The 21,553-nt window shown below is 42.4% G+C and overlaps 1 protein-coding gene across 1 annotated transcript in view; it reads right to left on the reverse strand.

The window, feature by feature from the left end:
• The window catches only part of PRLR (prolactin receptor), a 160,722-nt gene that overhangs the window by 3,047 nt on the left and 136,122 nt on the right, over positions 1–21,553 (reverse strand). The window contains exons 3-9 of the mRNA XM_010384082.2: positions 21,034–21,146; positions 17,741–17,873; positions 15,879–16,048; positions 5,229–5,398; positions 2,766–2,907; positions 1,382–1,481; positions 816–885 (exon numbers count right to left, since the gene is read on the reverse strand). Of these exons, the coding sequence (XP_010382384.1) occupies positions 816–885; positions 1,382–1,481; positions 2,766–2,907; positions 5,229–5,398; positions 15,879–16,048; positions 17,741–17,873; positions 21,034–21,103 (855 nt within the window). The 5' untranslated portion in view covers positions 21,104–21,146. The remainder of the gene's footprint in view (positions 1–815; positions 886–1,381; positions 1,482–2,765; positions 2,908–5,228; positions 5,399–15,878; positions 16,049–17,740; positions 17,874–21,033; positions 21,147–21,553) is intronic.

Here is a 21,553-nt window from a genome sequence, read left to right on the forward strand (position 1 = left end):
AGAGCACTGGGTTAGGAGCCCGGACTCCTGGGCTCTAGTCCCTGCTTCGATATTTGCAACCAAAGTGAACACAGACAAACCAGATTATCCAGGACTCACTTCTTCTATTCTTACACTGTCAGACCCAGAGCAGCTGGGTCAAGTGGTATTTGCTTTAATGTATAGCTAGTTCCTTTTATATACGTCAGTGTTAAGCTTAAAAGCCAAACTGAAACTATTTCAACTTGGAGAAAAATTTAAAAAATGTTCTAACCCCTCTTTTCATTCAAAACACTCAACATTTAGTTCCCTCTTGAATCAGCCCAACTGGGCCCTGGCAAACACATGGCCCCACTGTACTGATCTGGTCTCAACTGAGTGCCCAAAGTGAGCGATAATAGCAATAGGATATTCTGTTACTATGGCTTTATGTAAAGAACATTCAAGTAGAAGTTTCTACCAATGTATGATTGAGGGGCTGGTGGTGGGTCCCTGTTTTGCATTAATCAAAATATTCACTCTCTTTCTAAATTGATTATTTGTACAAATGTTTATCTCTGTGCTTATGAGTAGATCTGATAAATCAATAAATGTGTTTCCATGTTTTCTTGACTTTCTCTCTTTGCCCCCTGACATTTAGTGTGTGAAAGTAAGTACTCTCATCCTTCACACATCTTTCTGTTAACACACGTGCTGACCAGGAGAGACAGCCCAAAAAGGCTGGCTGAAATTACCAGGCTGAACTGACAGGGACTGTGCGTGACTGTGTGTGACTGTGTGGAGTTAATTACTACAAAGCAGTGAATCACACTGCATTTTTTGCCTCCTGTACTTACCTCCAACAGATGAGCATCAAATCCTTTTATTTTTGGCCCAGGAACTGGCGGAAAGATGCAGGTCACCATGCTATAAAATAATTCATGAGATTGGCTAAATGACTCATTTCTGACTTTGCAATTTTTGAAAGGTTAGTACAGTAGCCACTATATGCACTGTGGTAGAGATAGGACTTAAGAGTTTGGCAGCTCCATGAAACAATCAATGATGAAAATAAAATTACAGAGGCCTATATTAAAATTTACTCTAGCTAAGTAAGGAAGCTGATTTTGAAGTTAGTGGATTATTTGGACTATTTGCTTCTCTTGAGTTTAGCTACTCTTGCCAGATTTTTACTGTTTCACAACTATGAATCTCTGTTTCATAGAAAGAACATCAGCCTGAAATGAGTCAATTTTTCTTCTTTTTATAGCACTGATAAAAGATTTTTTTTATGGGCAAACACACTACATCTAATGGCTAAAGTGAGGATTACCTATAGGTGTCCATCATCTTTGTATTATCTTTTTTGTCGTTATCCCTGACTATCATGATTGGGAGGAAAAGTTGAGAGACAGTGAAATACCTATAGCCCTTCAAAGCCACTGCCCAGACAATAATCAAACAGATGACAGCAGAAAGGACAGCCACAGAGATCCACACGGTTGTATCATTCATGATGAAGTCTAAAAAACAAACAGCCAGAAAGTTCTGATCACGTACAGCATCATTAAAAACAAACAAACCTAATGAACGAAACTCTTAAACGTTTATAAGGAGGAAATGTTAAATGGAGGAAAAGTGTTTTCCTCCATTTATATATATTTTTTGATTTGAACAGCAATCCAAATTATCATCAATGACAGGGCTATTTTCTTTTCAATATTACTAATATTTTAATACGTTGCATATGTTTTATAGTACTCTAAAAATTTAAAAATCCTTTCACATATTCTTTTTAATTGATCCTTAAAGAGGAAATCCAAGGTCACATGGTCATTTGCAGTAACAATAATAAAAGCTAACATTAACTAAGTTCTTACTAAAAGTCATCAATGGTGTTAACCTCTTTGCCTACATTGCTTTGTTATAAAAGATAAGAAAACTGGGAATCAAAGAAAGATTTACCAATGAACTTATAACTATAGTGTTGCAGGCTGGCATTTGAACTCAGGCTTTCTGCCTCTAGACCCTGTGCTTTTGTTAAGTAAGAGTCAGGACTGGTCAGACTAGATGCATGCCTGATTTGCAGTTCAGTACCGTTTCCAGTATGCCAAGCCAATGAAACCCCAATACTTTGGTCAGGCGAGTTGTTAGAAGAGCTAGACTTTCCTGCGTGGTTCTGGAAAAGACCCCTAACTTTGCTGAGGTTTGGTTTCTTCACTTTTAATTCTTAATGATAATCATATTTTCTGAATACCTGGGAGGGTTGGGAGGACCAAATAAGGTACAGGTGTTGTAAGCTGTAAAACATTTTAAAAATGCAAGTTGAATCGTTTCCTTATAGAACACAAGCTACTGAATTAAGGTGCTTTGCTGGAGCTATCTTATATCCTGTGTCTTCATGAAGAGACTGAAGTGTAATCCATAGCAGAGACTGAGCACTGGTTCATGTCTTTGAGACAGGGTACTGCCTTATAAATTCTGGAAGAACTAGAGGATGACCTTGACCAAATCCTCTAAATGATAGGAATGGAGCAGACGGTGGGAGCAGAATAACTGACCATCAAGCCCCTTGAGGCACCAGGCCCATGTCTGTAGCCTTATCCTAGAACTGTTCTCCACTGACAGTAATCCAGGGAGCAATGCTGCTTTTCAAAATGTCTTTGTATTGGGCAGAAAGATTATAAACCTACCTCTATTGCTCTGGCTAAGGCTCACAATGGTTTCTCTGTTAGTAGTTATTATATGCAAACATACCATTTAAAACCTATTTACGGACATAAGCAAAAAAGAGCCAAGACACTCACCACTAGGTATCTGAATGAAGGTCGCTGGACTCCATGCACTCCAATATCCATGATCTGGTTTGCAGCGAACCTGGACAAGGTATTTCTGTCCTGGATGTAGGCTGAGAATCTTAAACTCTGTTTGCTGCCCAGCAAAATGGGTCTAAGGTAGGATAAGGAAAACAGAAGTCACTTCTGACATTTGTTGTGAAGAAAGAGAGTTTTCCCCTAAAAAATAAACTATGGTGGAGTTAGGCTGAACAACCATACACAGAGAATTCCCTGCTGTCACTGCTCTACTGTCCTAGCCCTATCTCTTCCTCCTCTTAAAATTGCTCACACAAAAATTTAGCAGGTTTTCTATCTGTCCATTTGGGACTCTACTTCAGAAAAGTAAAATATTCTGCCTCCTTCCCACTTTATGAAAAACAACTACTTAATAAATGTAGAAAGAACAACAAAATCGGCCAGGCACGGTGGCTCATGCCTGTAATCCCAGCACTTTGGGAGGCCCAAGTGGGCGGATCATCTGAGGTCAGGAGTTCGAGACCAGCCTGACCAACATGGAGAAATCTCGTCTTGACTGAAAATACAAATTAGCCAGGCATGGTGGTGCATGCCTGTAATTCCAACTACTCGGGAGGCTGAGAAAGGAGAATTCCTTGAACCTGGGAGGCGGATGTTGCAGTGAGCCGAGATAGTGCCATTGCACTCCAGCTGAGTGACAAAGCAAAACTCTATCTCAAAAGAACAAAGCAAAACCAAATTCAAGAATTGTTAGCTTTTAAATCTTAATGAAATAACCAATTCAATAATAAATTGGTGTTAAAGACACGAGGTGAAAGAGAATTGGGCATTCATGTATGGTAAAGTAGTAGCATACAAATTAAACATGACTTTAAATCCAGGGATCAGTGTCATCTCCTCAATTCAGGGGCCAGTTTTAGCATCACTTCTGGTGGGTCAACCAGATGGTTTTTGACATCTGATTAAATACAATATGGAGTTCTTAATATCACCTCTGAATTTACCAATCATTGGTAAAACTGTTCAGCCTACATCTAATCAAGTCTGGTTACAGGAAATGGAGGCACAGAGAAATTAGCTAAATGATCCCATAAAGAACTGATCAGAGAAATGTACAAAGTGGGATACTCTATGGGACAAGTGGCCCAGTCTCCTCATTACACTGAAACTGAAGGGATATAACAACCAATTACAATGTGTGATCCAGGAGCAGATTCTGGTTTGGCCAAAGTGGCTGTTAAAGATATTTGGAAACATCGGGAGGAATTAAACTAGGGACTGGGTATTAAATGATATTAAGGAATTTTAATTTTCCTATATGTGATCCTATTATTTTGGCTATGTTTGGAAATGTAGCCTTTTTAAAAGAGGCATATACTAAAGTATGTAAAGATAGAATATTGTACTGCCTGCAATTTACGTATTATTTCTTTAGGCCGAAGTATTTTATTTTTATTTTAAATTTTATTTATTTATTTTTTTGAGATGGAGTCGCTCTTGTTGCCTAGGGTGGAGTGCAATGGCATGACCTTTGCTCACTGAAATTTCTGCTTCCCAGGTTCAAGCGATTCTCCTGCCTCAGCCTTCCGAGTAGCTGGGATCACAGGCATCTGCCACCATGCTCAGCTAATTTTTTTGTATTTCCAGTAGAGATGGGGTTTTGCCATGTTGGCCAGGCTGGTCTCAAACTCCTGACCTCAAGTGATTCACCTGCCTCAGCTTCCCAAAGTGCTGGGACTACAGGTGTGAGCCCCTGGGCCCAGCCTATTTATTTATTTATTTTTTCAGATGGAGTTTCGCTCTTGTTGCCCAGGCTGGAGTGCAATGGTGCCACCTCAGCTCACTGAAACCTCCGCCTCCTGGGTTCAAGAGATTCTCCTGCCTCAGCCTCCTGAGTAGCTAGGATTACAGGCGCCTGCCACCACACCTGGCTAATGTTTTGTATTTTTAGTAGAGATGGGGTTTCTCCATGTTGATCAGGCTGGTCTCAAACTCCTGACCTTAGGTGATCCACCTATCTCAGCCTCCCAAAGTGCTGGGATTAACAGGTGTGAGGCACTGCACCTGGCCTGGTTGAAGTATTTTAAAGTGAATAGACATTCACTATGGTTTTGTGCCATTGACTATGGACAGGATATACTGAGATGCCCCCTCCCACCTGGTGCCATTTAAGTACTCTTACGAGGGTCTAGGTCTAAAATGTACAAAGGGAGGCAGGTTGGAAACCTTGCCAAGTGCCTGTGCAGTGCAAGAAACTAGCCCAAGGAGAGCTGTGAAGATGAGCCCCTATCAATCCCAATGGAGGTGAGAAGGGCTTTTCACATCTGGGCGGGTCACAACTGCATCAGAGGCCAATACGGTGACCCAATAATTAGGAGGAATGACCTGTTTTCAACTGTGAAGGCTTTATCCTTGCCAAAGGCCATAGTTCCTTCAAAAAGCATATGGATCACTCACCTCCCACTCAGCTGCTTTCTCGGGTTTTAATCGAATTTCATACAGGAGTGTGAACCAACCAGTTTTTAAGTCAATCAGGGTAGGTGGAGACCATTTCATCCACAGGTAGGGTTTTCTGTCTTCTGGCTGTTTTACTTCCACAGTCAGCTCCAAAGGAGGGTCTGGTTGAACTGCAGGAATACAGCAAACTCCAGTAGCACTCATTGCTTGCACCTTTTCTTTGGCTTTACCATTTTCTATTAGGAATTCCATTTTCTGTTTATCATCTCACTCTTCCCACTGTACTATAAGCCCCCCCCAAATACCAGGGCCTTTTGTCTTCTACCTCTTAGTATGTGATCAATCATATTTGTGCATACAGATGAGGTTTAGATGGTAAGAATAATAAGCAGCTGGGATTTCATTCTCTGCATGTTCTCGCTTTTCATCAATTAGAGTCTCATAGCTATCCCCATAATTTTCACAATGACAGAGACCAGGTGATAAAAATTGGGCTGGGATTTGCAAGTGGGAGTTGGCATGGAAGACTATAGGGAAGAGATTTCAAACAGCTTATTTCCCTCAGCTGGCAGTGAGATTTTTCTTAGTGACACACAGTTTTTTGTGAATGAGCTATTCATAATCATAACTCTGCAGATAACAGGTTTACAGATTCCATCTTCACTTCAGCAATTACATCTTATATTCAACATACATATTACACCCTGTGGTAAATGAGATCCACTCTCCCATATGCTAAATGGAGGTTGAGCTTTTTGGCAATGATCCTTTTGGTGATCTGATAACAACCTGTTGGCCCAGTCACTCATTCAACAAATGCTTAGCAAACTCCCATTAGTAAAATGATAGCTAATGTTTTTCTAGTATTTACTACATGCCAGCGACTGTATAAAATACTACCTCTGCATAATTTCTTACAATCCTCCAGCAACTCCATGAAGTGCTATTACTGTACCCATTAATTTTACAGAGGAGGAAACAAGCTTAGAAGAGGGAAATTACTCACCGAAGGTCACATATTTGGTAAAAGTGTTATTTGAACCCATAACTATGTGATTTAGGGAAGTGGCCTCTACTATTTCACTCTACCATGGTTGTAAGACATTGCATTTGATGTCAGGTGCTAGAGAGCAGGCCTGGGATTAGGTTGAAGTGAGTGAAGTGCATCGGATACAAAATTCAAGGAGGGACAAATGGCCAAGAAGCACCTGAAAAGATGCTTAAGGTCATTAGCCTTCTGGGGAATGCAAATCAAAACCTCAGTGAGATACCATTTCACATGTACCAGCATGGCAAGAACTCAAAAAATGGAACATAACAAATGTTGGTGAGGATATGGAGAGATCGGGACCCTCAATATTGCTGGTGGGAATGTAAACCGGTGCAACCACTGTGGAAAACAGTCTGGAAGTTCCTCAAAAAGTCAAACTTAGAGTTGCCATATTGCCCATCAATTCCACTCCTAGATACAGACTCAAAATGATTTAAAACAGATGTTTAAGAAAATCTTTTATGTGAATTTTCATAGCAGCACTATTTATAATAGCCAAAAGTGAAGAAATCCAAATGTCCATCAGCTGATGAATGGATAAAAAATGTGGTAGAGGTCAGGCACAGTGGCTCATGCCTGTAGTCCCAGCACCTGGGGAGGCTGAGGCAGGTGGATCACCTGAGGTCAGGAATTTGAGACCAGCCTGGCCAATGTGGTGAAACCCCATTGCTACCAAAATACAAAATATTAGCCAAGCATAGTGGTGTGCACCTGTACTTCCAGCTACTTGGGAGGCTGAGGCAGGAGAATCACTTGAATCCAGGAGGCAGAGGTTGCGGTGAGCCAAGATTGTGCCACTGCACTCCATCCTGGGTGACAAGAGTGAAACTCTATCTCAAAAAAAAAAAAGTGGAACAGCTACATATTTTATGATTCCATATATATATATATATGAAATATCCAGATGAGGCAAACTCCCAGAAACAGACAGCAGATTAGTGGCTGCCAGGGGTTGAGGAAGGGAGAAATGAGAAGTAACTGCTTAGTAGTGGATGTGAAGTTTTCATTGAAGGAGACAAATGTGTTACAGAACTAGATAGTGGTGATGGTTGTAGAACATTGTAATAAACGAATGCATTCAACTGCATACTATAAAATAGTTGAAATCATGGATTTGTGTTTTGTGTTTTTTACCACAATAAAAACAAATGAAGTGGCTTCCTGCTGGCAAGAATTAAAAAAAAAAAAAAAATGAAGGAGGCATTTACTTCTGTAGGCTCCTGTAGGTACAGGCCTTGTGAATACCTTCCTGAGACTCAGGTGCTGGGTGCTGGCTTGCCTCACCCCAGTCTCAGTTCTGATGCTCAGTGACATTTTCTCCATTCATTTATCACCTCCTTAAATCAATCTCTGTACCAGATGGGGAAAGAGTGGCTGTAACTATAATGTACTTGGCATTATGAGCTACATTTGCCTAAAAACCAACTTTTAAGAATTTGTGATCCGTGATCCAGTTCCAAGATGGCTGAATAGGAACAGCTCCAGTCTACAGATGCCAGTGTGGTGACGCAGAAGATGGGTGATTTCTGCATTTCCAACTGAGGTACTGGGTTCATCTCACTGGGGCTTGTCGGACAGTGGGTGAGCCAAAGCAGGGCGGGGCGTTGTCTCACCCAGGAAGTGCAAGGGTTTGGGGAATTCCCTTTCCTAGCCAAGGGAAGCCATGACAGAGGGTACCTGGAAAATCGGGACACTCCCACCCTAATACTGCACTTTTCCAATGGTCTTAGCAAACAGCACACCAGGGGATTACATCCTATGCCTGGCTTGGAGAGTCCCATACCCATGGAGCCTCGCTCACTGCTAGCACAGCAGTCTGGGATCGAACTGCAAGGCAGCAGGGAGGCTGGGGAAGGGGCATCCACCATTGCTGAGGCTTGACTAGGTAAAAAAGCAGCCAGGAAGCTCGAACTGGGTGGAGCCCACCACAGCTCAAGGAGGTCTGCCTGCCTCTGTAGACTCCACCTATGGGGGCAGGGCATAGCTGAACAAAAGGCAGCAGAAACTTCTGCAGACTTAAACGTTCCTGTCTGATAGCTTTGAAGAGAGTAGTGGTTCTCCCAGCATGGAGTTTGAGATCTGAGAACAGACAGACTGCCTCCTCAAGTGGGTCCCTGACCGCCAAGTAGCCTAACTGGGAGACACCTCCCAGTAGGGGCTGACTGACACCTCATACAGCCGGGTGCCCCTCTGAGACGAAGCTTCCAGAGGAAGGATCAGGCAGCAACATTTTCTGTTCTGCAATATTTGCTGTTCTGCAGCCTCCACTGGTGATCCCAAGGCAAACAGGGTCTGGAGTGCACCTCCAGCAAACTCTAACAGACCTGCAGCTGAGGGCCCTGACTGTTAGAAGGAAAACTAACAAACAGAAAGGATATCCACACCAAAACCCCATCTGTATGTCACCATCATCAAAGACCAAAGGTAGATAAAACCACAAAGATGGGGAGAAACCAGAGCAGAAAAGCTGAAAATTCTAAAAATCAGAGAGCCTCTTCTCCTCCAAAGGAATGCAACTTCTCACCAGCAATGGAAGAAAGCTGGACAAAGAATGACTTTGACAAGTTGAGAGAAGAAGGCTTCAGATGATTGGTAATAACAAACTTCTCCGAGCTAAAGGAGGATGTTTGAACTCATCACAAAGATGCTAAAAACCTTGAAAAAAGATCAGATGAATGGCTAACTAGAATAAACAGGATAGAGAAGACCTTAAATGACCTGATGGAGCTGAAAACCATGGCATGAGAACTACGTGATGCATGCCCAATATTCAGTAGCCGATTCAATCAAGTGGAAGAAAGAGTATCAGTGATTGAAGATCAAATAAATGAAATGAAGCGAGAAGAGAAGTTTAGAGAAAAAAGAGTAAAAAGAAATAAACAAAGCCTCCAAGAAATATGGGACTATGTGAAAAGACCAAATCTATGTCTGATTGGTGTATCTGAAAGTGATGGGGAGAAAGGAACCAAGTTGGAAAACACTCTGCAGGATATTATCCAGGAGAACTTCCCCAACCTAGCAAGGCAAGCCAACATTGAAATTCAGGAAATATAGAGAATGCCACAAAGATACTCCTCAAGAAGAGCCCCTCCAAGACACATAATTGTCAGATTTACCAAAGTTGAAATGAAGGAAAAATTTTAAGGGTAGCCAGAGAGAAAGGTTGGGTTACCCACAAGGGGAAGCCCATCAGACTAACAGTGGATCTTCGGCAGAAACTCTACAAGCCAGAAGAGAGTGGGGGCCAATATTAAACATTCTTAAAGAAAAGAATTTTCAACCCAGAATTTCATATTCAGCCAAACTAAGCTTCACAAGTGAAGGAGAAATAAAATCCTTTACACAAAAGCAAATGCTTTGAGATTTTGTCACCACCAGGCCTGCCTTAGAAGAACTCCTGAAGAAAACGTTAAACATGGAAAGGAACAACTGGTACCAGCCACTGCAAAAACATGCCAAATCGTAAAGACCATTGATGCTAGGAAGAAATTGCATCAACTAACGAGCAAAATAACCAGCTAACATCATAATGACAGGATCAAATTCACACGTAACAATATTAATCTTAAATGTAAATGGGCTAAATTCTCCAATTAAAAGACACAGACTGGCAAATTGGATAAAGAGTCAAGACTCATCAGTGTGCTGTATTCAGGAGACACATCTCACATGCAGACACACACATAGGCTCAAAATAAAGGGATGGAGGAAGATCTACCAAGCAAATGGAAAACAAAACAAAAAAAAAATCAGAGGTTGCAATCCTAGTCTCTGATAAAACAGACTTTAAACCAACAAAGATCAAAAGAGACAAACAAGGCCATTACATAATGGTAAAGGGATCAATTCAACAAGAAGAGCTAACTATCCTAAATACATATGCACCCAATACAGGAGCACCCAGATTCATAAAGCAAGTCCTTAGAGACTTACAAAGAGACTTAGACTCCCACACAATAATAAGGGGAGACTTTAACACCCCACTGTCAACATTAGACAGATCAATGAGACAGAAAGTTAACAAGGATATCCAGGACTTGAACTCAGCTCTGCACCAAGCGGATCATATGCAAATCAATAAATGTAATCCATCATATGAACAAAACCAAAGACAAAAATCACATGATTATCTCAATAGATGCAGAAAAGGCCTTCAACAAAATTCAACAGCCCTTCAAGCTAAAAACTCTCAATAAACTAGGTATTGATGGGACTTATCTCAAAATAATAAGAGCTATTTATGACAAACCCACAGCCAATATCATACTGAATGTGCAAAAACTGGAAATATTCCCTTTGAAAACTGGCACAAGACAGGGATGCCCTCTCTCACCACTCCTATTCAACATAGTGTTGGAAGTTCTGGCCAGGGCAATCAGGCAGGAGAAAGAAATAAAGGGTATTAAATTAGGAAAACAGGAAGTCAAATCGTCCCTGTTTGCAGCTGATATTATTGTATATCTAGAAAACCCCATTGTCTCAGTCCAAAATCTCCTTAAGCTGATAAGTAACTCCAGCAAAGTCTCAGGATACAAAATCAATGTGCAAAAATCATAAGCATTCCTATACACCAATAACAGACAAACAGAGAGCCAAATCACGAGTGAACTCCCATTCACAATTGCTTGTAAGAGAATAAAATACCTAGGAATCCAACTTACAAGGAATGTGAAGGACCTCTTCAAGGAGAACTACAAACCACTGCTCAGTGAAATAAAAGAGGACACAAACAAATGGAAGAACATTCCATGCTCATGGATAGGAAGAATAAATATTGTGAAAATGGCCATACTGCCCAAGGCAATTTATAGATTCAATGCCATCCCCATCAAGCTATCAATGACTTTCTTCAGAGAACTGGAAAAAACTACTTTAAAGTGCATATGGAACCAAAAAAGGGTCCACACTGCTGAGATAATCCTAAGCCAAAAGAACAAAGCTGGAGGCATCACACTACCTTACTTCAAACTATACTACAGGGCTACAGTAACCAAAACAACATGGCACCAGTACCAAAACAGAGATTATCCACCAATGGAACAGAATAGAGCCCTCAGAAAAAATACGTCACATCTACAACCATCTGATCTTTGACAAACATGACAAAAACAAGAAATGGGGAAAGGATTCCCTATTTAATAAATGGCACTGGGAAAACTGGCTAGCCATATATAGAAAGCTGAAAGTTGATCCCTTCCTTACACCTTATACAAAAATTAATTCAAGATGGATTAAAGACTTAAATGTTAGACCTAAACCCATAAAAACCCTAGAAGAAAACCTAGGTAATACCATTCAGGACATAGGCATGGGCAAGGACTTCATGACTAAAACACCAAAAACAATGGCAACAAAAGCCAAAATTGACAAATGGGATCTAATTAAACTAAAGAGCTTCTGCACAGCAAAAGAAACTACCATCAGAGTGAACAGGCAACCTACAGAATGGGAGAAAATTTTTATAATCTACCCATCTGACAAAGGGCTAATATCCAGAATCTCCAAAGAACTTAAACAAATTTACAAGAAAAAATCAACCCCATCAAAAAGTGAGTGAAGGATATGAACAGACACTTCTCAAAAGAAGACATTTATGCAGCCAACAGACACATGAAAAAATGCTCATATCAACACTGGTCATCAGAGAAATGCAAATCAAAACCACAATGAGATACCATCTCATACCAGTTAGAATGGCAATCATTAAAAAGTCAAGAAACAGCAGGTGCTGGAGAGGATGTGGAGAAACAGGAACTGTTTTACACTGTTAGTGAGACTATAAACTAGTTCAACCATTGTGGAAGACAGTGTGGCAATTCCCCAAGGATCTGGAACTAGAAATACCATTTGACCCAGCTATCCTATTACTGGGTATATACCCAAAGGATTATAAATAATGCTGCTATAAAGACACATGCACACATATGTTTATTGCGGCACTATTCATAATAGCAAAGACTTGGAACCAACCCAAATGTCCATCAATGATAGACTGGATTAAGAAAACGTGGCACATATACACTATGGAATACTATGCAGCCATAAAAAAGGATGAGTTCATGTCCTTTGTAGGGACATGAATGAAGATCGAAACTGTCATTCTGAGCAAACTATCGCAAGGACAGAAAACCAGACACTGCATGTTCTCACTCATAGGTGCAAACTGAACAATGGGAATACTTGGACGCAGGGTGGGGCACATCACACACTGGGGCCTGTCATGGGGTGGGGAGAGCAGGGAAGGACAGTATTAGGAGATATACCTAATTTAAATGATGAGTTAATGGGTGCAGCACACCAACGTGGCACATGTATACATATGTAACCAACCTGCATGTTGTACACATGTATCTTAGAACTCAAAGTATAATAAAAAAAATTGTCATCCATTGTAAAAGGACTCATGTTCGCAGTCCATGCCATCATTCCACTGAGAGGGCTGTCAATAGCCTCTCTGGGAAACTGTGGTGCAACAGCCGTGAGGCTTTCCAGAACATGATCCATGCATCTATTGGTGCTGCCAAGGCTGAGGGCAAGGTCATCTCCGAGCTGAATGGGAAGCTCACTGGCAGGGCCTTCCATGTCCCCACCACAGTGTCAGTGGTGACCTGACCTGCCATCTGGAAAACCTGCCAAATACGATGATATCAAGAAGGTGGTGAAGCAGGCATTGGAAGGCCCCTTCATAGGCTGCAGGGTTATATGAGGGTTCCGGGGACACTTCTTCTATGATTTTGAAAAATATGGTCCAGCATACTACTTTTCTTTAGTGAGCCCCTTTTTTGTGGATCACATTTATTAAAACAGTTACTAATTTCAGAACATTTCTTGCTTTCATTGTTTTGCCTTCAAATATTGTAATGCTTGAGGGTAAGGCAATACACACACACACATGCACACACACACACACACACACACACACACACACACACACACGGGTCTCCTGGGCTACACTAAGCACCAGGCTGTCTTCTGTGACGTTAACAGTGACTCCCACTCTTCTACTTTCAATCCTGGGGCTGGCATTGCTCTCAACTACCACTTTGTCAAGCCCATTTCCTGGTATGACAGTTAATTAGGCTGCAGCAACAGGGTGATGGACCTCAAGGCCCCCATGGCCTCCAAGTAGTAAGACCCCTGGACCACCAGACCCAGTGAGAGGACAAGAGCAAGAGCGAGACCCTCAGCTGCTGGGGAGTCGCTGTGGCACTCAGTCCCCCACCTCAGTGACAATCTCCCCTCACAATTTTCATGCAGACCCACTGAAGAGGAGGTGCTTAGGGAGCCCCACTTTGCCATGTGCCATCAATAAAGTCCCCTGTACTAAAAAAAAAATTGCCATCAAGTCTAAGTTGATATGTTACTGAGTAAGCCCCTAAGAAAGATTATTTTGAGTACATTTCCTAAACAAATAGCAGCTAATTAATGTATGTTTTAAGTTAAATCATACTGAGCAATGCTTCTGATAAAAAAATTACAAAAAAACGCAAATAAAATGTTCAGGATGTATCTTTTAGAGCATACTTTCCCAACCTCAGCACTACTTGCATTTTGGATTGGTTATTTCTTTGTTGGAGAAGCTGTCCTATGCTTTGTAGAATGTTAAAAGGTTCTTTGGGCTTTATGCGCTACATACAAGTAATACCCCCATCTCCCCACTTCCCTAGCTTGTGTCAATCAAAAATGTCTCCAGTCATTGCCAAACATCCTGTGGGAAGCAAAAACAGCTCCCAGTTGAGAACCAACACTTTTAAGTGTTTTCAGTGTAACTAAATATTAACAACAAAGAACTCTACTTCTGAGCAATTATCTTTCAATGTTGTTATTCTGTACTGCAGGTTATCACTGCATGAGAGTGGAAGTGTCAGAAAATTACCGTGTATTTTAAAATGAACTTCCGTGGCCTGTCACAACACTGTAGGCTGCAGGGTTATACAAGAGTTCTGTGGACACTTCTTTTATTATTTTGAAAAATATGGTCCAACATATTCTTTCAACAGAGAATTTGTTTTCCAGGATCAATGAGAATTTCATATACGCTTGCTGATTTCTCTTTTTAAACATACTACTTTTCTTTAGTGAGCACCTTTTTTGTGGATCACATTTATTAAAACAGTTGCTAATTTCAGAACATTTCTTGCTTTCATTGTTTTGCCTTCAAATATAATGCTTGAGGGTAAGGCAATACACACACACACACACACACACACACACACACACACACACTACACTTACATAAAATTTGTCATTCATCATGGAAGGACTCATGTCCACGGTCCATGCCATCACTCCACAAAGAAGACTGTGAATGGCCCCCCTGCACAACTGTAGTACGACAACCATGGGGCTCTCCAGAACATCGTCCCTGCTTCACCACCCTCTTGATGTCATCATATTGGGCAAGTTTTTCTAGAAAGCAGGTCAGATCCATGACTGACACATTTGTGGTGGGGACATGGAAGGCCATGCCAGAGAGCTTCCCGTTCAGCTTGGAGATGACCTTCCTGCAACCTTGGCAGCACCAGTAGATGCAGAGGTGATAAATTTCTCTCTCTCTCTCTCTTTCTCTTGCTTGCTCTCTTGCTCTCTCTCTCTCTCTCTCTTTCTCTGGGTGTGTGTGTGTGTGCACAGACCATTGGTAGTTTTTAACATTTAAATTCTTTCTTTTCTTTTTCTTTTTTCTTTTTGAGGTGGAGTCTCGCTCTGTGGCCCAGGTTGGAGTGCAGTGGCATGACCTTGGCTCACTGCAACCTCCACCTCCTGGGTTCAAGCAATTCTCCTGCCTCAGCTTCCTGAGTAGCTGGGATTACGGGTATGTACCACCAAGCCTGGCTAATTTTTGTATTTTTAGTAGAGATGGAGTTTCACCATGTTGGTCAGGCTGGTCTCGAACTCCTGACCTCATGATCCGCCTGTCTCAGCCTCCCAAAGTGCTGGAATTACAGGTGTGAGGCACCGTGCCCAGCCTACATTCTTTATTTTCTTGAACACTGTATTTGTCAAGTATTACATGGTGCCACTTCACATTATCTTCTTATGTTATAAAAATAACATGTTTAGTAAAAAAATTACCAATATACACACACAAATATATATATCACATATATGCAACATGTATGTGTACACACACACACACACACACATATGTGAGTTTGGGGCAAAGCAATGGGAGCAATTGCTGTGGATGCAGAACCAGATGAACCCTTCTAAGAGCTTCTTCTTCCTGGAGCAGCTCTGTCTTCCATGAGGAGAAATAAAAGAAATCCCAGCTTGCCAAGGAAGAAGGGGATATCGATTGCAAGGGGAGGGCAAGAAAGAAGGGTTGGCAAGGGAAACGTACTTAGAACATTTGTTCCCTAGTGCAAGAGGATGAGGGTCAGGGGAAAGCACAGGAACACAAGGATCCCAAGTGCCAGCCTTAGTGTCATAAATGACTTGATAAAACATGATTTGAAATGCTCAGTTGACAAACATATTGTGAGTTTTCTCATCCTCCTTTTGGGGATCCATCCAAAACCCAAGAAGACTCAAACTGAGTGTGACTATTGGCTAATACACAATGGAGTAGCAAATGCCTCACCCACTTTCCTTCCCCTTACCTATGTAAGTCACGTCCACGTAAAGTTCATCCGAGAAACTGCTTCCCATCTGGTTAGTGGCATTGACCATCATGATGTATGTCCTCCACATGGAGGTGTACTGCTTGCCAAAGTGGCAGGAGTTGGGCCCACCAGTTATGTAGTCTGGACATTCATGCATGAGTGTCTCTCTGTAATAAGTAATGTATTAGGAATGAATAATAAAGTAATAAAGAGAGTCTAGTTTTTTCTTCACTGGCCTTTGGGTATCAGAAATTCCAAGCACAAAACCCAGAGCTGACAAATGGTTCCTTAGGCTTCCATGTTCTGCCCATTTCAGCTGGGAGTGAGACAGAGAATAGCATGCTGGAAAGGTCATTTTAGGGCCTCAAGTATTCGGCTTCTCATCAGCCCTTCCCTTCTATAAGTGTTCTTGTGGCTCTGGGATCTATATCCCCTGCTGATAAATACTCGAGCTTTCAATGGCCCAGGCACCACCATATCCAGGTCATGCCCATTGGGTGGTCTCAGGAAATTGGAACTTTCACCTGTCTACACACAGAGGGGCCATGCACAATGCAGCAGCTATTTCACATTCGTGTTGAATTACATTTCTTTTTTTTTTTTTTTTTGAGATGGAGTCTGGCTCTGTCGCCCAGGCTGGAGTGCAGTGGCGCGATCTCGGCTCACTGCAAGCTCCGCTTCCTGGGTTCACGCCATTCTCCTTCCTCAGCCTCCCGAGTAGCTGGGACTACAGGCGCCCGCCACCGTGCCCGGCTAATTTTTTGTAGTTTTAGTAGAGATGGGGTTTCACCGTGTTAGCCAGGATGGTCTCCACCTCCTGACCTCGTGAGGCAACCGTCTCAGCCTCCCAAAAGGCTGGGATTATAGGCATGAGCCACCGCGCCCGGCCTGCATTTCATTTTTTAAAAAAGGGTTCAAGAGGACAAAAACTGATGTTGGTCCATTTCAGACTGCACCAAGTCAACAATAAAGTGAAATGACGTTGAAAGGAGGTATTTCAAGCCCAAGTGGCTCAGTAGGCTGCTCACATTTAGATTCAGGAGCCTCAGCGCAAGACACACTGCACAGGTGTGGAGGCTTGTTCAGTTCTGGTTGCATTTGAGATCCTGAAATCTGTTTACACGATGTCCGTTTGGATTTCAGCCAGGATGACAGTTTTGTGTACAACAAAGTGTAGTCATTGGAAAGTGGGCCAGCTATCTCTACCAGCAACTAAATATTTTCCTTTTTGAAGAAAAATACAGCTCTTCCAGGATTTCCAGGAGGGTCTCACTGTGAGCGCAACAAAATGCCTGCACAGAGATGATCTGGTTTAGCCCTCATTGCAACCTTAGATCCAAATATGTCCTCTAGGAGATCGTGGCTCTTGGATCAGAAATGTGCTAAGGAAAGACCCTCGCCTTCTTTTCCCTACAACGTTCTTTATTTTCTTGAACATGAATCATGTTTGTCAAGGATTACATGGTGCCACTTCACACGATCCTACTTATTTTGAAAAAGTGATATGTCTAGTTAAAAAACATACAAATGGCATAAAAATTACAGATGAGCATCTAAGATTAACTACCAATTACGAAACACTTCTGTGGGGCCTCAGGCTGCAACCTAAGTTGTGACAAGGGATTTGAAACATTACTGATATTGTTCTGCTATGCCTGGTAATCTTACGTATATTTACAGCTCTTAACAGACACTAACAGGAGAATGTCAGCATGGACCTCAGACTCCCCTTTCCCCAGCGGTATGAACCTTACTGGTGTAAATTCAGGGAAGTGCTGTCACTCAGAACCAGAGTTTCTTTGGCCTGGAGAATGGGAGTACTCATATGGGGTTTCATAGGAGAGAAGGGAACTTCTTACCCTTCCCTGTGGTAAGTCAGTGAATAATTGGTGGGAAGTCCTCCATCTGTCCCAGGCCTCCACCAGCAGGTGAATGTTTCCTTATTGGGAGAACGACATTTAAAGATCTCAGGTTTTCCAGGAGGTAACTGTCCTAGAAAAAGCCAGAAGCCACTGCATCAATATTGAGGTCCATTTAACCATTTGATCCTTCTGTTGGTGACAGAAACAGATTGTTGGGACCCAAGCCAGTGATGAAGCCTCGGGTGAGGAGACCTAGGGTGGATGCTCAGAAATGCCCAGCATCAGCATCCAGCAACACTCCCCTGTGGGCTGCCCTGATGTTGGCAGGGTTCTTGTGCTGGTGTGTGTGTGTGTGTGTGTGTGTGTACTTCGAGATGGAGATACCAATAGCCTATGTGAGGGCTAGTGACCAACTGCAAAATTTCAACAAAGAGTGAGCCTTGAATGCAAGATAGACACATATGGGTTGAAGAGTGTGTGGTGGCCCTTTTGTAATCCCACGAGGTCTGTAAAGCTGATACCCTCCCTCAGCCTAAGGGGACCATACAAAAAAAAAAATTCAAGAAAAAGTGAAGGGGAAGGAAAGGAGAAGATACGGGAAAGAGGAAAGAAGGGACGCCCAGATACAGGGAGCTTCAGAGATGCAGTAAATGGACAGAAGATCAGGAACAAGTTGAGTTCATTGTGTGGGGATGGCAGAAAGATGGAGATTGGTGAGCAGAGTGGAGAAGTGCCATAGAGTGATGTTTCGCCCAAGTGTCTGCAGGTGGCTCGTACCAGGCTGGAGTGCAGTGGTGCGATCTCGGCTCACTGCAACCTGTGCCTCCTAGGTTCAAGCCATTCTCCTGCCTCAGTCTCCTGAGTAGCTGGGATTACAGGCACACACCACCACACCCAGCTAAGTTTTTGTATTTTTAGGAAAAATGGGGTTTCATCATGTTGGTGAGGCTGGTCTGGAACTCCTGACCTTGTGGTCTGCCTGTCTCGGCCTCCCAAAGTGCTGGGATTACAGGCATGAGCTACTGTGCCTTGCCACTTTTCCTTGATTTTATTCAGCTTTGATCTTGTGACCCAGACTCACAGTCTGTCTCCTCATCCACCCCATCCCCATTTCTGAATCTTGGTTTTTAGTCCTTTTTTTCTCTTAGATTTTCCTCTCTTTCCTTTTTTTTTTTTTTTTTTTTTTTTTTTTTTTTTTTTTTTGTAGTGAGGTTGCAAAGGGCTTCCTTTGGATATGGAGGGCTTGAAGAGTGGGTGGCCCTTTTGTAATCTTGTAATCCCATAGGGTCTATAAAACTATAATTTGATGGATCTTTTCAGGGTAGGAGGTGTGATAAGAGGTAGGAGAGTGGCCAGCTCCTCTCCTGGTTCTGAGCAACCACTGTTATCTAAGAGCTGTACCCAGTTCCAGACTGGACGCTAGAAGGTCTCAGTGAGGTGGTGTGAAAATACAGTACCAAGGTTGTAAAATTTTTAGTTGCCAAATCCCCAAAGCTTTTGGCAAGCGGGCCCCCATTTCTCTTGCTTGGATGTCAGGTTCAAAGAGGGACAGCAGAGCCCTGGGAGTTTGCCCTGATGCTGTGGGGCTGAGGAAGTCACCATGCTTGCCTACATGACTTCAGCTGGTCCTCTTTTTTGTCTAGCTGGGTGCTCTAGCACTGAGTTCAGGATAGCAGAGGCAGAAAGGAGTGCTTTCAGAGGCGGGTCAGCACCTCTGGGGGTTCTCTCTGTTTTCTCTACCCCTCATGCAGGCTCCAAGGCCAGAGTTTCTAGCTGAGCATCAGATCAGAAACAGCAGGTTAGGAGGAGACCTCAGTGAGGAGCAATGCATGGAAAGAGGGTTCTCTAGGCAGAGCTGGCCAGAAAGAGGAATTTAGCAGAATGGCATGTTGTGGGACACAGGCTGGAGCCCAGGCCACCAGACTGGTAGTGTCAGCTGGAGCTCACCTACCCTCCTGCTCACAGGCCCTGCTGAAACTCGTCCTTGCCAGCCCGGGTCAGCTCTGCCAATATTTGTAACATTGCTCATCCTCTAGGGACAATTTATTCAGGATAATGTGTTGCTGGGAGTCACAGCAAGAATGCAAGTTTTTGTTTTGCTTTGTTTTTGTCATGAGTGGGGAGAAGTGTGTGAAGTAGAAGGAAAAGTTTATCTAAAAAATCCAAAGCCTATGGTTCCATAATGAGCACACTCAGAAGCCAATTAGGGTGATCATTGATTTCTTGAGTATTTAGTTTCTCTTGTGGGTCATTCTGACCTCTGCTTTCCGCTTTCTCTCTCTCTGAAAGCTTTTCTTTCTTATTTTACTGTTTATTAACCTTCAGGAAACTCAAGAAAGGAAGGTAGGTTTGTAAAATTACAATTAGACAAACGTTTCCTCCATCTACATTAGAGGAATAAGTTAAAATCTCAATGCACAGAAACACACAGAGAAAACCACACAGGAACCACACACACAGGTATGTAGACGCCCACACAGAGCCCGCATCAAAAGTACACACACACCACACACACACAGAAATATACACAGGTGCATACTCATGGAAGTACATACTGATATGCACACAGGTACATGCAGAGAAGTGTGCACTTACAGATATCCACAGAACACACACAGACAGACATGAAAGTATATACATACAGGTTCAGACAGAGAAGCATTTACAATCAGGTCCATATAGAAAAATTAATATATACACAGGTACTTATAGAAGTTTGCACACCCAGAAATGCACAAGGGTTGCCATACAGAAGTGTATATTCACAGGCACCCACCCTCTTATTTAGCTGTGGACTTCATTTCTCCTATTAGCACAGATAATAGAGTTGGCTGTACCTGCTTCCTACCATGTAACAGCAACCTCTTATATCCCATCATGGTTTTTCAAAGAGTTTTCATATACATTATTTCATCTGCAGTAGAGGAAACATCACTATCCTCACTTTGAGAATTTGGAAACCCAGAGAGTTAGGTAATTGGTTCTAGGTCACACAGCTAGAAACTGGAAGGATCTGGATTAGAACTCAGGTCCTGTCTTCTTCAGAGCTGTTTTTTTACACTCCTGAAATGAGGACAGAAGGCAGAAAGCACAGTGACAAGATTTTGCATTCATTGCATTAATTTTTCTGCATTAACTTTAATGCAAAATATTGCAAATAATTCAACAGCAGTACATAACACAGAATTTTCATTTTTCATGACAGCATTGCAAGAACATTGCAATGGACTCTCCACCCTGTTGACAAACACCCCAGGCAATGAAAGAGAGCACGATAGTCTCTTACTTACCATTCAGAAGGCAGGTGTTGAGAAAAAGTAGCAGAGTGAAAACAGTTGCAGATACCACATTTTCCTTCATGTTGGCTGCCTTCTCTTGCTACAGGAAATGTATCAGAGGTTCACTGGAAAAGAAGGTATCAGGTAACTTTTGTGAAATGGCAGTCTGGGCAGGCACATCCACCACTTTGTTCTGGGTGTTTGCAACTGATTGTTGCCCCTTGCTTAACGAGAATGACAAAATAGGAGGAAAGGAATGTAGGAAAATGTAACAGGGTTGGATGGCTTGGCACAGAAACATCAATTCACACACACTGGGAAAAATTCCACCACCAGAGGTCCTCAGATGACAAGGTAGAGAGTTCAAGGGGCGTCAAGGCAGTCAGTTTCTTTGCACACACCCCAGAGAAAAATTGTTCTCTTTCCACCCCATAGCCACCTAACAATATATCATCCATCTTACGTTAACACAGATTGTATGTCCTACAGGAGAATCCTTCTATGAGGGCTCTTGCTCTGGTCCATCAGCCAA

Source organism: Rhinopithecus roxellana, chromosome 3 (genome assembly GCF_007565055.1).
Source record: "Rhinopithecus roxellana isolate Shanxi Qingling chromosome 3, ASM756505v1, whole genome shotgun sequence".
NCBI classification, from domain to species: Eukaryota; Metazoa; Chordata; class Mammalia; order Primates; family Cercopithecidae; genus Rhinopithecus; species Rhinopithecus roxellana.